The sequence below is a fragment of the Molossus molossus genome, unplaced genomic scaffold (genome assembly GCF_014108415.1).
Source record: "Molossus molossus isolate mMolMol1 unplaced genomic scaffold, mMolMol1.p scaffold_m16_p_1, whole genome shotgun sequence".
Classification (NCBI taxonomy): domain Eukaryota; kingdom Metazoa; phylum Chordata; class Mammalia; order Chiroptera; family Molossidae; genus Molossus; species Molossus molossus.
Window position 1 is genome coordinate 107,756,949 of NW_023425344.1, and position 13,859 is coordinate 107,770,807.

Here is a 13,859-nt window from a genome sequence, read left to right on the forward strand (position 1 = left end):
ACACAGGTATTTATTATTATCTCCATTTAGACGAAACACTCAACCTTGAGAGGATATAGATTGCCTTTGAAAACTTAGGAGTTGAACTTGGAATAGAACCTAGGTCTGTGAGCCCCCAATGTTCATCCTCTTCTGGTCCCTTTAATCAGGAAACACTTAGAAAGGAGATCTGTACGCCAAAAATTGCAGTACAATGTGATAAAGTGGGATATATGTAGAGTTTCACAAAAAGTGCAAAAGTCACACATAGGAAGAAGTCCTCCATCTCCTCATTATTATGATTATTATATTATTATTTATTTTATTTGTTTATGGTTGAGAGAAGCTCTTCTATAAGAGCACTTCTATTTTTGCAAAGGCATGAAATGATATCTATCCTAATGGTGATACTTATGAAAATCGATTTAATTTTAATATATTAAATTATTTGTTTTGGTGGCAGAGCATTTTCTTAGAATTTTGATATCAAGAATTCTGAACAGTGCAATAGTTTGGATAGAAAGTTGACTATTAATATTTCATTGACTTGTTTTGATAACTTGTGGTGCTGAATGAGTCAAATCTATTCATAACTTCAAGTTTTGCCATTCTGAAATCTTGTAGAATTGTTTAGTTAAAGTTAATTTTTTCTTTCTGTTCATTAGCTTCCCAAATGAGCCAAAATGAAAAAAAAACAAAAGTTAACTTTTAGTCCAACCTAGAAGTTATGTATAGTTACATGTTACCTCTCTCTCTCTCTCTCTCTCTTCTTCTCTCTCTCTGTTTCTCAGGGTTGTAAGCATTGCTAGCATTTTTGTTGTTGTTGTTTTTGCCTAAGTGTTAGATCCTCTTAAGCTTTTTTAGGATCTATATTAGATGCCAGATTGTCATAATAAAATGGTATGAAATGTTGGAGGATAAACGAGCAAACCATGAGTTAGCTTTTCAGGACTGGCAGTAGGCAGTGGCTTGGGGCAGTACACAGCTTGCAGACAGCTGGTGCCTGTGCGCTCGGCCACGCTGGACGTGGACTGCCCTGGACCTCGGGGGGGGGGGGGGGGCGGAGAAGAGAAGCGTTTCCATGTCACTAGCTCTCTTTTCATCACACATCACAGGATGAACTGCTTCAAAGAAATAACAAAGGGTCGTTGGCGCCCCCACTGGCCCACAGTAGCCCATTCAGCAAGGAGCGGAAGGAAAATGCCTCTTCTGGTGGTATTGTAACATTATCCTTTACCTGGAGGGCATCAGACTTTCATTGCGTGCCTTGGGACTGTCAAAGTATCGGCTTTTTTCCCCTTTTTCCTTTTTTTTTCTTAGGGAATGTGCCCTGAGTTCCAGAGCTCTGCCTTACAGACTGAACTTCTGGAACACAAATGTTCTGTAAATTGGGGAATCCCTAAACTTAAAAACTTAGCAAGATGAAAAGCTCCTTAGGAGAGGAATTTTTTTTTTTAACTTACTTTAATATTATGTTGTAGCAAGTGTTTCTTTCTTTAGGCTGTATAGTTTATTGGAAGAAAAGGCACAGATGTTTTGAATACTTTGGATCAGGGTCTGCAGACTTCTTTTTTTTTTTAACCTCACCCGAAGACATCCTTCCATTTTTTGTTCAGATAGAGTAGGAGGGAGAGAGAAAGAGAGAGAAAGAAACATCGACGTGAAAGGGACACATCCAGGGTGGGGGACAAACTGCAACCGAGGTACGTGCCCTTAATGGGAACCGAACCCGGGTCTCTCTGGACCGCAGGCTGACGCTCTAACCGCTGAGCCAAACTGGTCCGGGCTGCAGACTTCTTAAAGCTGTGGCAGTGGTTCTTCAAATGGAATTGGGAGTGGACGCCCCTGTAGAAAAGACAGCAAAGGGGGCTGCTCTGGCTGGAGAGGGAGCAGACCCTTGCCTTCCCTGTGTTCCCCTGGCTCGTCCTTACCCTCCACCCCAGGGTCCTGGCTGACTGTCTCAGGAAGCCCTGGGCCTCTGCAGGGCCGTGGTCGGAAAACTACTGCTCAGAATGAAGACGAAATGTTAGCTACTTCCCACTTAGTTGTTTATGGGATTGGCTTAGCTGTTTGCAATCATGCTGAAAATAAGAGAGATTTTTGGGCTCACTGTGTTCTTAAATGGAGTGTGTGTGATTTATGCATGCTGTAAGATGAAAGGTTGAAAATGACTATGGATAGCATACAAATCATCCTGGAACCTTTGAGTCTTCATTTTGTAATTTGTGTTGATTCTTTTTTAATCATTCACATTTCTGTAGAGGCATAAAAAGCATGGCTCTTAGGGAATATGATACATGATAGTAGGAAGTGTGAGAAGGTAATGTGTGCGTGTGTGTAAGTTTTATGGGGAACATAATAGTTAAACATCTTTGTGGGAGAAATGAAGACACGTGTTTAATATAAACCTCTGGAAGTTCACGAAGGCAGTATGTGACATGCATTCTCTTTCTGTGGCTGGCCCTTGGCACCTTTCTATACTTCCTTATTCTAAGTTCCATTTCAGGAGGCTTTTTTTCTCACTTATCTGTCATCTAACCACCTAGTAAGGTGTTAAATAATTACCTAGCCTAAGAATCTTCTCAGATGGCGGTTGCATTTTAATTGGGTGTCATTGAAGAACTGACTTCCTTCAAAGCAACGAATTCCTGACTGTGGAACTTCAGTTACTGTCCAAAGAGGATTGGAGAGCTATTTTGGAAAGCATCCTCTGTATGATTCAAATTTCATCCCAAGGCCCCCTAGTTTATCATACATTTGACCTAAATTTCATTTGCCACCGAGCACCAATCATGCTAAATTCTGTGCTACATTCTGGGATGCAGTAGTGAGCAAACCCAGAGGAAGCCCTCGCTGTTAGGGGATTTAAAGCCTAGTGGGGAGAGGATGATAAATTAACAAAGGAGGTAAAATGGAAACTGTGACAAGAGGCACAGAGAGAAGCTGTGTGGATTTTAATTATGTTTCAAAACATTTTCAGGGAGTTGGAGGTCTGAGTACTTTCCTGCAGACAGATCCATCTGGGATCTCAGAGTGGTCGGCTGCATCCTGCCCAGCTGTGGATTCCATTTCTAAATGCATATCTTTTTTTTTTTTTCCATTTCCTGGTCTTAGTTGACTCTTTGCTTTTCACTGGGTCCTCTTCCCTTCCCTTATCTCATCTGACAACCTCAGACTTCTAAACAGGAAGACTGTCTCTCCAGATAGTTTTTGTTGGTGATTCTTATATTCCGCTGATCTTGGACAAGAAGCCTTTTATACGTGCCTTTTAATTTTCCATGTTCTTTGAACCTCATTTTGGGAGCTTTATAGTTCCCATCTTTTGATTTTTCACCATTGATGCTGTATTCTGATTCTAGGGTTGATGCTTCTCCCTGCCCCCAGTAAGCGCTTTCTTATGTATGCAAAGGTGAAAGTTCACAAGGAGAAGCTTCAGCGTGTTTCTTTTCAAGGTTGTGAGGCAGGGAAAATGATGAGAGATTATGTTTCACATATCGGAAGGGCTGAATGTGAATAAGAACTTCAAAGGAGAAATATTAATTCACGCGCTGTGGCACGTTCCTTTCAGGGAACGTAGCATGCTGTGCAGATGTTAACTCTAACCCCACGATTCCCTACCAGCCAGGCTGTTTTTCTGTTTCACTTCTGGATAAAATGATGCAGGAGACAAACCTGCCAGTGGTGACAGACAGGAAAATAACCAAGAAGTTTTGATTTGTTGTGCCACGACGAGGCCCTAGCGCCTTTCATCACAGAGGTCTGGTCTTTGCTCCTCACCCGCCTGAAGTGACCCATCTTCTTTCCATCTGTTTGCAGAGTCCCAGCCTAGTGGTCCTTTGGTGACTTCCTGGCTCATCCCATCTCCCTTTCCATCATTTCCACAGCTCGTGGTGGAGGGTGTGCGTACTGTACTTTGCAGGCAGGCTCCAGGCTATTTGTTCTCATTCCGTGGGCCGGGGGTAGGTTACAGGCCCTTGAACTGGGCATTTGAATAACCAGCCCATGTTGTGGCTCTGGGGTCATGACTATAATAGCTGCAATGAGGAGACTATTTTAAAATATTAAACCAACGTGTTTGTATTGTTCTTTGCTGTGAATTGTGTTCTGCCATACTAGCTCACACTGTGGGTCCAGAGAAAGAAGAGTGAACCCCACCTTGGGAAGGATGGAATGTGGTCTCACGTGGAGGGTGATGCCTATCCCCACAGTAGACTGTAGGAAGAAGGTAGAAGAATCAGAGTGAAATGTGACTACCTCTCTCTCTTCTGGCGGAAGTTTTTGAGAAGGAAGGTGGGGAAGCTCTAGACTGGTGGAGAGAAAGTGAGAAGCAGACAAGACCACTCTGCAAGGTAGCCTTGGAACTGTGTCCCCCCTCAGCAATGAGCCTGGGGCCTGCACAGCATGGCGGGAGCGGAGCACATCAGTTCCACTCTCAGTGTCTTAGTATCTCATGTGGCGTGGAAGGCGATGGAAGTTCCAGTGCACCTTGTGGAGAGATACCAGGGGTGCTTGCTGGGGGCCATCGGGGGTTGTGCAGGCAGGGAGTAGTGGTAGGACCTCCGGGAGTAGGGAGGAGGGACAGATTCGGCAAGTGACACCATCAGGGGAGAATGCACCACGAGGTCTCCAGTCACCATCTTCAGCATCAGATACCAGCAGGACACCCAGTGACGGAGAGGACAAGAGGACACCCACTGAGGACAGAGGGGTTGGAGGAGAGAGTGGGTGGGCTGAGACGTCCCTCTCCCTCCACTCTGAGGTCATGAAGCCATCTCTGCTCACACACACTTAGATGCCGTCTTGGAGAGGAGCCAGGGTTCAGGAGGAGATCTGAATTTACCCAAGTTGGTGGTTTAAAACATTGACTGGGGTCAGGTTAACAGTTGGGACTAAATTTAGTTCCTCTCACTTTGACTTGTGAGAAATAGCAGAGCGTTATAGGAAATAAAGAAAACGTACTTATTTATTTTGTATCTGAATGCACTGTCAATAAATTGCTAACCTTGATTTTATTTGGTAAAATATACACTAGATTAGCCATCAGGAGATCTGGGTTCTAGTCCTGCCTCTGCCATTGAATGTGACTTTGGGCACCTACATTAGTGGGTTTTAGCTAAATGATTCATAAAATTCCTTGTAGTTGTAATGATCTTTTTTGTAGTACAAAAATGTTCTGCAACCACATGTCCTGTTTGCAATAAAAGAACTTAAAGAAAAGGAACCATTATGCTTTCTTTTCCGCCCAAATAACATTGGACCTGCCATTGCACGTGACCATTCTCCAGTTGGTGTCAGATACCGGCTGCCGGTGGAACCGGGAGGTCACGTAGGTCTGGTCAAACTGATGGGCAGACCAGTTTCACATGGCTAATTTTACACTCTACATGTTTAAAAACAATAGAGGACAAAAGACAAAAAGTAGTTACAGTCATAGTATACATTCGCTGATAGCAACTAGTCTTTAGCCCTGTCTGTGTCTCACCTTTCCTATGATTCACTTTTAGAAAACATCTTAGTTATTTTCATTCACTTCTTTTATGCCTTCTTCTTTAAAAATTTCTTCTTCAATGACTTTGGTTACATGGTAGCTTTTGGACTTTAAAAGTTGGTCTCTTCTCTGTACAGTGTTTTTTTTTTAACCCTCCTTTGTCCTTTCTCGAAGCAGTTGTTCTGAGGCCACGGCCTCGGTCGATGCAGTGGACCCAAGCGCCGCCCAGGCACCAGGCGCTGCTCAGTTCAGGCTCCGTCGGCTTCCTCACGCAGGGATGCCGCCCGGAGCCATCCCATTCCATTAGTAGGTTCACGAGGGGACCGAGCATTTCTTTTCAAAAAATTGTTTTTATTGATTTTAGAGAGAGAGGAAGTGAGAGGGAGAGAGAGAAACATCGATGAGAGAGAACATCGACTGGCCGCCTCCTGCATGCCCCCCACTGGGGATCGGGCCCACAGCCTGGGCATGTGCCCCGACCGGGAACCGAACCGGTGACCTCTTGGTGCATGGGTCAGTGCTCAACCACTGAGCCACACCAGCTCAGGCCGAGCATTTCTTAATACTCTTAATTAATTAATACTTTTAATTTCCTGAAAAATGTATTTTTTGAAAGGAGGATGCTGCCCTGGAGCCACCGCCTTGTGAAAGCACCAGGCAACGAAACGGAATTGGCAGTATCCTATGGGATTCAGAAAAGCCTCCGGGAGTCGCTCCAAGGGTAGCCAGCAGCACACAGAGGCCTAGCGGTGGACTGAGTGCTGCTGCTCTCCCGAAGCGCCTTTGTTTCCTGGCTACTCAGCATGTCGTGTTACCTCGGGGCTTTGCTTCCAGCTCCCACTGACTTCAGATTGGGCAGGGGCCCTGTAAGGATGGAAACGGCCTCAAGAAATTTTGTGCAGAAAGATGACTAATTGGCTTCATCCTTTAAAAAAGCTTCCACTGGAACAATCATTGTATTGTATTCAGAAATGCGATCTCTACTTGGGCTTCCAAAAATACTATTGGACGTTTTTTTGTTGTTGTTTTGTTTTTTAATGGAGTATTTTTCATTACAAAATGTTAAAAGAGAACAATTAGGATTTCTCTCCCTTCATTCATCCCATCCTCCCTCTCTCTCTCTCTCTTGATTTTTGGTAAAGCCAAGGGTCACGATGGTGGTCGCTTGGAAATTAAGTTTATACAAATTTGATCCTTACTAGGAGGGAGACGTTGGGCCCCTTTTGACGGACACTCTTGAGTTCCTATTTGTATGGAAATGTTTTTATTTCAGCGGAATCTATAATCTCTAAATATCTCCAGGGGAAATCTAACAAGTATCTTCAGCTACAGAAAAGCACGCAGTACTTTTAGATACCAAATGGCTAAATACAGAGTGGGGCAAAAGTAGTTCTTTGAATGGAAAATAATACAATAATTAATAGATAATAATATAAGAATAAAGTCTCTGTTTCATGTACTCACAGCTGTAAACCTACGTCTGCCCCACTCTGCATATGAATTTAATGTTTTTAAATATCTGTTTTCATCTTTGTCCTTTGTTTTAAATTTTAAACTAGAGGCTAGAGATCTCCTTAATTTAATGGTTACTATTTAATAACTGTGCTAAACAATTGTAAGAGTTATGTTACACCTTTTGATGGTCATGTGATAACGTATGAAATGAAGTAAGAACAATAATAATTCTGTGAACAACAGGAGTCTCATAAGAATGAAGAATTAAACACTTTCTTGAGAGGTGGACAGATGTCTTTCTGTTTTTCTTGGCATTAATTACAGATCAAGAAAGATCATGGCATTCTTGATTTCAACCTTGACCAGCAAAGAACTCTCATCTAAGGACCCGCTGCATTTCCTATAACTTTTTCTACATAAAGCTGCTTCAATTATTTATTGGTTTAATCTCCATTTACTGAAGGCCTCCTCTGGTCAGACCGGCCCGCGCTTGGGTGTGTGTGGAGAGAAGCCAGCGGCTGTGCAGAGAAGGAGCGACTGCAGGAGGCCTGACCCCTGACTTACAGGTGTTTATTGGGTCTCCTCGAAAGATAGGCTCCCACATTCTGTAAACAGTTTTTTTTTGTACCCCATTTAGCTCTCCCTTCTCATTCTCCACTGAAATGTTTATCCCTTTGAACGGAAGCCCAAAATGACTCTCTTTCGTTTTACATAGATCAAATACCGACTGCTCTGAGAAACATTATATTGGAGAAGAAATGATCTTTTAGCTGGTTTTGAAAAGAGCTCTTTCTGTGTCCCCCCCCCCCCCCCCCAGCACCTGTGTCCTTTCATAAACCGTTTGTAGAGGTTGCTTCTTCCTCATATAATATGGATCAGAACTGGTTTTTGATTGCTTGACGGACACAGGAAAACGTCTTCACTAAAATTCACCTTTTTGGGGGATTATCATCAGCAACATTAAATTATGTCACCAGTAATATCCCAAACCTTTTGTCATCCTCCAGACTCCAGAGAGTGACTCCTAACCTTTTTTGAGTCATGGACCCCTTTGGAAATTTGATGAAAACCATTGACCTTCTCCTTTGAAAAAGGTACAAAAGCAAAAATATGCCAACGTTAGAACACACTTGCAAGGGAGTTCAGGGGGCAGTAAAGGCCATTCGTGGAATGCTAGTGAGTCCCACGCTTTAGGGGAGTGGCCAGGCTGGCCCAGGGGAGGAACAGGGAAAAGTCCTGGCTGGGCCGAGAGGTCGAGAAAAGACCAGAGGATTGTCACAGAAAGATTGTGGATTCCTCGCCTTCTGGGCACAATTTTATTTCATCTTGATTAAAGTATTAGCTGTTTTGCAAATGTGAAATGTTACTGCCTGAAAAAAAAAAAAGTAGTCTAGCAACAACTATTAAAACTTAAAAATAAATATACTCAGTGATTTCACTCCTAGGAATCTCTCCCACAGAAACAAAATCATCAGGCGACAAGGCATATGTACAGAAACCTCTAGGACAGCATTGTGTGTAGTAGCAGAAAACTAGAAGCAGAGTGAAAGCCCAGCAACAAGGTAACAGAATACATTACGATAATTTATACCATAGAATATTATGCAGCCATTAAAAAGAATGAATAGAGGTATACCAGTGCCTTAGGGGGATGTCCATGAAGTATTGTTCAGTGAGAAACAGATATAGAAAGGTATATAATTTACAAAACCCTCCCTGTGTACATGTATGTTCATATTGATGTCTGCATATACATATGTCTGACTAGGGTTATATGTGTAGGGAGATAAATATGGACTAATATATACTAGGCTGTTAACATTGGTTCTGGGGGCTTATCCATGAGTAGAAAAAATACAGGTGAAAACAGATGGCAATGATTTAAAAAACCATGAATATGATGGTTTTAATGCATTTATATAAAATTATAAATATCCTAATGGGTTGTAAAAATAAATTAAATAATTTAGAAACATATTTGCATGTGGACATGTATTTAAAACTTGACTGTTTTACTTATTTTATAGTCAGTAACACTAGAGCTTTTTGGTTCAGCTTGATGGGGCTTACATGGCCAATTAGGCAAGGCCTGTAACTCCTCGCCGACTTATTAGATGGATTTTCAGGGACTTATTGCTCTAAAGATATTTGTTCTTTTAACACATGTTTATTGGGTGTCTACTTTCTGTCATATACCAGCCTTTGTGCTGGGGAGTACCCAGCATACTAAGATGTTTGTGTGTGTGTGTTAATGAGTGTGTGTGTGTGCACGTGCGCGTGCTCACCCTCAAGTCAGGGCCTGTTTGCAGCTGCGTTTGAGCTTCTCCCCTCGGCCTGTTGTTAACCTGTTAGTTGGTTGTGGCTACGTTGTCAAATGGAGAGCACAGTTGCTGACCTCATGTTAGTAACAACCTAAGAATTTATTTGGAGTGAGATCTTGATTTTTCTTCTTTTGCTTGATTAAATGTTCTATTGTCTAATTCTCCAACCTTTCCTCAGAAATTCCCAAAGATCTTGAGAGAGGATAGCACTGTAAAGATTTTTAGGAAACCCTAGAGGAGAAAGAGGTGTGAGGTGTTCCTGTAGATCTGTGTCTCAAAAAATTGTGCTTTCCTGCATTACAGATACGTGGTGAGCATGTTGAAAATGCTCATCTGTGGCCCTGGCCTCAGACCCACTAAGAGGAAGGCCCAGAAATCTGCATCATCATTAAGTGCCCCAAGTGATTATGCGCATTAATATTTGAGAGCCAGTTCCACCAAATTTTATTTCAAATAATGAGTCCTCCTGGCATTTCTCCCCCAACCCCCCAGAATTTTATTGAGACTTTTCTATAACCGTGAACTTTTTTATGGCTGTGAAAAGCTTAGCTGTTTTGCCATTTGGAAATGGGTCCATGGTCACTGGTTTCTCATGCTGCCGCTTTGTAGGATTGGCCTACGTCTGTAAGGTGGGGTACTTGGAGTCCCATGCTGCTGTGACAGGCTTCTGAAAATGTATGCCAGTGCTCAGGTTCCACGTCAAGGGAATATAGATAAGAGAAGGGATGCTTTCATTCTTTTTTTTTTTATCCTCACCCGAGGACATTTTTCCATTTTTTGTTCAGATAGAGAGGAAGGGAGAGAGAGGAAGAGAGAGAGAGAGAAACATCGACGTGAAGGGACACATCAAGTGACTGCCACCCGCACGACCAACCAGGGCCGGGGACAAACTGCAACCGAGGTACGTGCCCTTAGCGGGAACCGAACCCGGGTCTCTCTGTACCGCTCCAACCGCTGAGCCAAACTGGCCAGGGCTCATTCTTTAAGACATTTAAATATTTGACTCAACCCCAGCCAGTGTGGCTCAGTGGTTGAGCGTCGACCCATGCACCAAGAGGTCACTGGTTTGATTCCCAGTCAGGACACATGCCAGGTTGTGGGCCAGATCCCCAGAGGGGTTGTGCAGGAGGCGGCCAGTTGCCGTTCTCTCTCATTAATGTTTCTATTTCTCTCTCCCTCTCCTTCCTCTCCCTCTAAAATCAATAAAGGAAAAAAATTTTTTAAAATATTTGACTCAAAAGTTGCTCTAATTAAAGTTTTCTAATATTGAAATGGCTTTTTGTTCATTAATAATTACCTACATTTTAGAGAAGATTATATGAAAACTTTTTCAGAGAAAAACATTACTGTCAAACATGCACAATTTCATTGTGAATGTTAGTAAATCAATGTAGGTCAGAAAAAAACTAGAATGGTTTTAAAAATCAACCATTTGATTTTTAAATGGTCAAATTTAAAATCTCTTTTACATAACACAGTCAGTATATACATGTATTTATGTAAAAACACAGAAGAGAAAATTTCAGGTTACAGTGCATTTTGTTTATAACTATAGAAGTTAAACTGGAATTTGCAGATGTTGCAGACGGTTTGGAATTCTTGACTCTTGGGACTACTTTTGCTTTATTTGTAAATATTGATAATAAAGATAACTGAAAAAACTGAAAGAACTTAATTATCTAAGATTTATCCCCTTTCACACATTTCTGCCCCTTATCTAAAATGTCAAAATAATTGAAGCAAAGGCTCGTTCATGTGAAAAGCAGCATTATGGGACTGTTTTCCTGCATCCCTCATGTGACTGTGCTTGTGTAGACAACAACCTTTCGCACTATTCTGATCGGAAAGGCCAGGTCTGAGAACTTTGATCTCCACAGCAGGGTACATACAACCCAAGTCCATGCAAGAAACCCATGACATCATCCCTCGATCAATAATCATCGATTGAGTAGAGTTGGTTTCAGAGCTATGTATTAGGTACTTCGAGGGATGCAGAAAGAAAAGTCCTAGTTTCTGTCTTTGAAGAGTCACCTAGTTCAGAAAGTAGTTCAAACGCTCATGTTGTGACATGTTTCCATAACAAAAGGCCCTTTCAACAAATACTAGGAAGCCAGCAGGAAAGGCTTGATTGTGGAGGTGTGGAGAGCAGGGACAAGAGCTGGCAGAGAAGCAGTTGAACAAGAACAAGACATGAACCTGGCTGATGTGGCTCAGTGGTTGAGCATCGACCCAGGCACCAAGAGGTTGCCGGTTCGATTCCCAGTCAGGGCACATGCCCAGATTGTGGGCCTGATCCCGGGGGGGGCGGGTGCGTGCAGGAGGCAGCCAGTCGATGTTCTTTCTCATCGATGTTTCTCTCTCTCCCTCTCCCTTCTTCTCTCTAAAATCAATAAAGAAAAATTATTTTATAAAAAAGAACAAGATATGAGGAAGGTGTGGGTATCATCATAAAGCTGTTTCTATCTGGCATATGTTAGCTGGATGGGTGGGTGGTCCTCAGGCGAGTCTGTGCTCTGGAGGGTGGGGGAAGCTCTAGAAACACATGGTAGGGTCCTCAATCAGAGTAAAAGCTGTTGAAAATCTTAGGGATCTTATGAAATGCAAAGCTTGGAGCAATTTAAAAAGTCCATTGGGAGGAAGTTAGGAGGCTGGATCAGGGTGGTGACTATGAAAATAGACAAGTAAAACTTAGAGTTATTTTCAGAGAAAATTGGATACTAGGGTTAATTTGGAAAACAAAGTAAGCCATGTAGTGAAACTATTTGTGAAGCTATTAAACTCATCTTGGTGGGCTCAGTCTGAGACATTATACATTAGAAGGGAAACAATGGCTTGTGGTGGGAAGCAAACCTGATGAATTGTTTTTATTTAAACCTTTAATTTTCTGTGAGTTTATGCTTTTAGAAATTCACTTATATAATAAAATATAAATATTATCTAACTGATCTTTGACAAGGTAAATAGTCACAATTCAGGATAACTTTGTAGGTGGTAAGTAAGTGCTAGATGATTAAATTCTGGTGTTTATCTTGCAAACTAATCTGCTACTATTGTATAAGACATATTTTTTCTTGCATAGGATACAAAGCTCTGCTACAATTATTTGTGATACTTTTATGTGACTCATGGTAGTAAGACTATTGTAAATGAACATTTAAAAGAACAATGTTTCATCAACACAAAAGAGCCTCCCACCTTCCCCATCAGGAATATTTTCCTCATATCTAAAATGTACCCACTTTTTTTTTTTTATCCTCACCTGAGGATATTTTTTCTTTCTTTCTTTCTTTTTGTTGTTGTTCATATAGAGTGGGAGGGAGAGACAGAGGAAGAGAGAGAGAGAGAGAGAAACATCAACATGAAAGGGACACATGGAGTTGTTGCCATCCGCATGACCCAACCAGGACCGGGGACAAACTGCAACCGAGGTGCCCTTAGTGGGAACCGAACCCGGGTCTCTCTGGACCGCAGGCCAATGCTCTAACCACTGAGTCAAACTGGCCAGGGCTGTACCCACCATTTTTTAGAAGTTGACATTTACACTGAACTAGGACTTTTTTCTCCAGAGAGGAAACAATGAAACACACTTAGAAAAAGCCAACTAACCAAATCAAATTACCTTGATTACTTCCTCCTACCTGTGGAGAAAAAGAACTGGCTTTAGTGTGTGTGTGTGTTGAGATCAATTCGTATTTGAGAAAGAGTGATTTTAGAAAATAAAGAACTGTTAGATTATGGGGTGTTGTGGGCGACGAGAATGGGTTTATCAACTTGCTACCCAACAGCAAGGAAACCAGTATTTATTTTCTATTGGAAAACAAAGCATAGGACTATTAAAAAGAAGAAAAAAAAAGACTTAGTTTTGAAGAGTGTGTTTATTTGCCAAGGAACGTTACGCTTCTTTCTATAGTTTGCTCACATGTGGACTGCTAAGTTAGTCACCTCCTCATGGCTGAAATTTGGGCGTTACCAATAATGGTATTATTTTCCTGGGTTTTTATTTCCCTGGGGTATCTGTGAGAATGCCACACATTACCCTGCAAATCATTTATTTTGGAAGACTGAAATTCTGTCCATCTCACAACTTGGAAAACCCTTTGGGTAGGAAGAACCTTTTGGCTGTGTGCCCCTCTGTGGCTTGTGTGTCCAGGAGCCGCAGTGCCTTCCGTGGACTCCCTGGGTGGCAGAGGTGCCACTGCACTTCATAGGCGCCAACCTTCCTCTTGGACCAAGTCCCCTTTATCTCCGCGGACTGTGGTGGCCAGGCTGTGTCAGGCTGTGTCAGCTGGCTAGCCCCAGTGGGGAAGGACCTGGTGTCTGGGTCTGACTTCAGATTAGCTTTTTCCTGACAACCATCATCTCTCTGACAACTCACCTGCTACTTTCTGGAGACAAAGTGAGATCTATAGAGGGCAATAAGGGCATCCTCCGCCGGTTTCCCCTCTCCCGTGCGCTTCCTGTCTTTGTCTGCGGCCACTCACCGCCCTCAGACCGGTGCCTTCCCTTCTCCCTCATTGCGGTGATTTTCCTTCAGTGAATCAGCTTCCTTCCAGGTCTTCGCCAGTCTCCCAATGACAGGGCGCCGGAAGGACCAGAGACGCACTGCCTGGTGTCCT

At 42.5% G+C, this 13,859-nt stretch overlaps 1 protein-coding gene across 1 annotated transcript in view; it reads left to right on the forward strand.

Annotated features, from left to right (window-relative positions):
• The window catches only part of LOC118640517 (LIM zinc-binding domain-containing Nebulette-like), a 153,738-nt gene extending 145,306 nt beyond the window's left edge, over positions 1–8,432 (forward strand). The window contains exons 4-6 of the mRNA XM_036277395.1: positions 7,386–7,488; positions 7,930–8,016; positions 8,383–8,432. Of these exons, the coding sequence (XP_036133288.1) occupies positions 7,386–7,481 (96 nt within the window). The 3' untranslated portion in view covers positions 7,482–7,488; positions 7,930–8,016; positions 8,383–8,432. The remainder of the gene's footprint in view (positions 1–7,385; positions 7,489–7,929; positions 8,017–8,382) is intronic.
• The last annotated feature ends 5,427 nt before the right edge of the window (positions 8,433–13,859 follow it).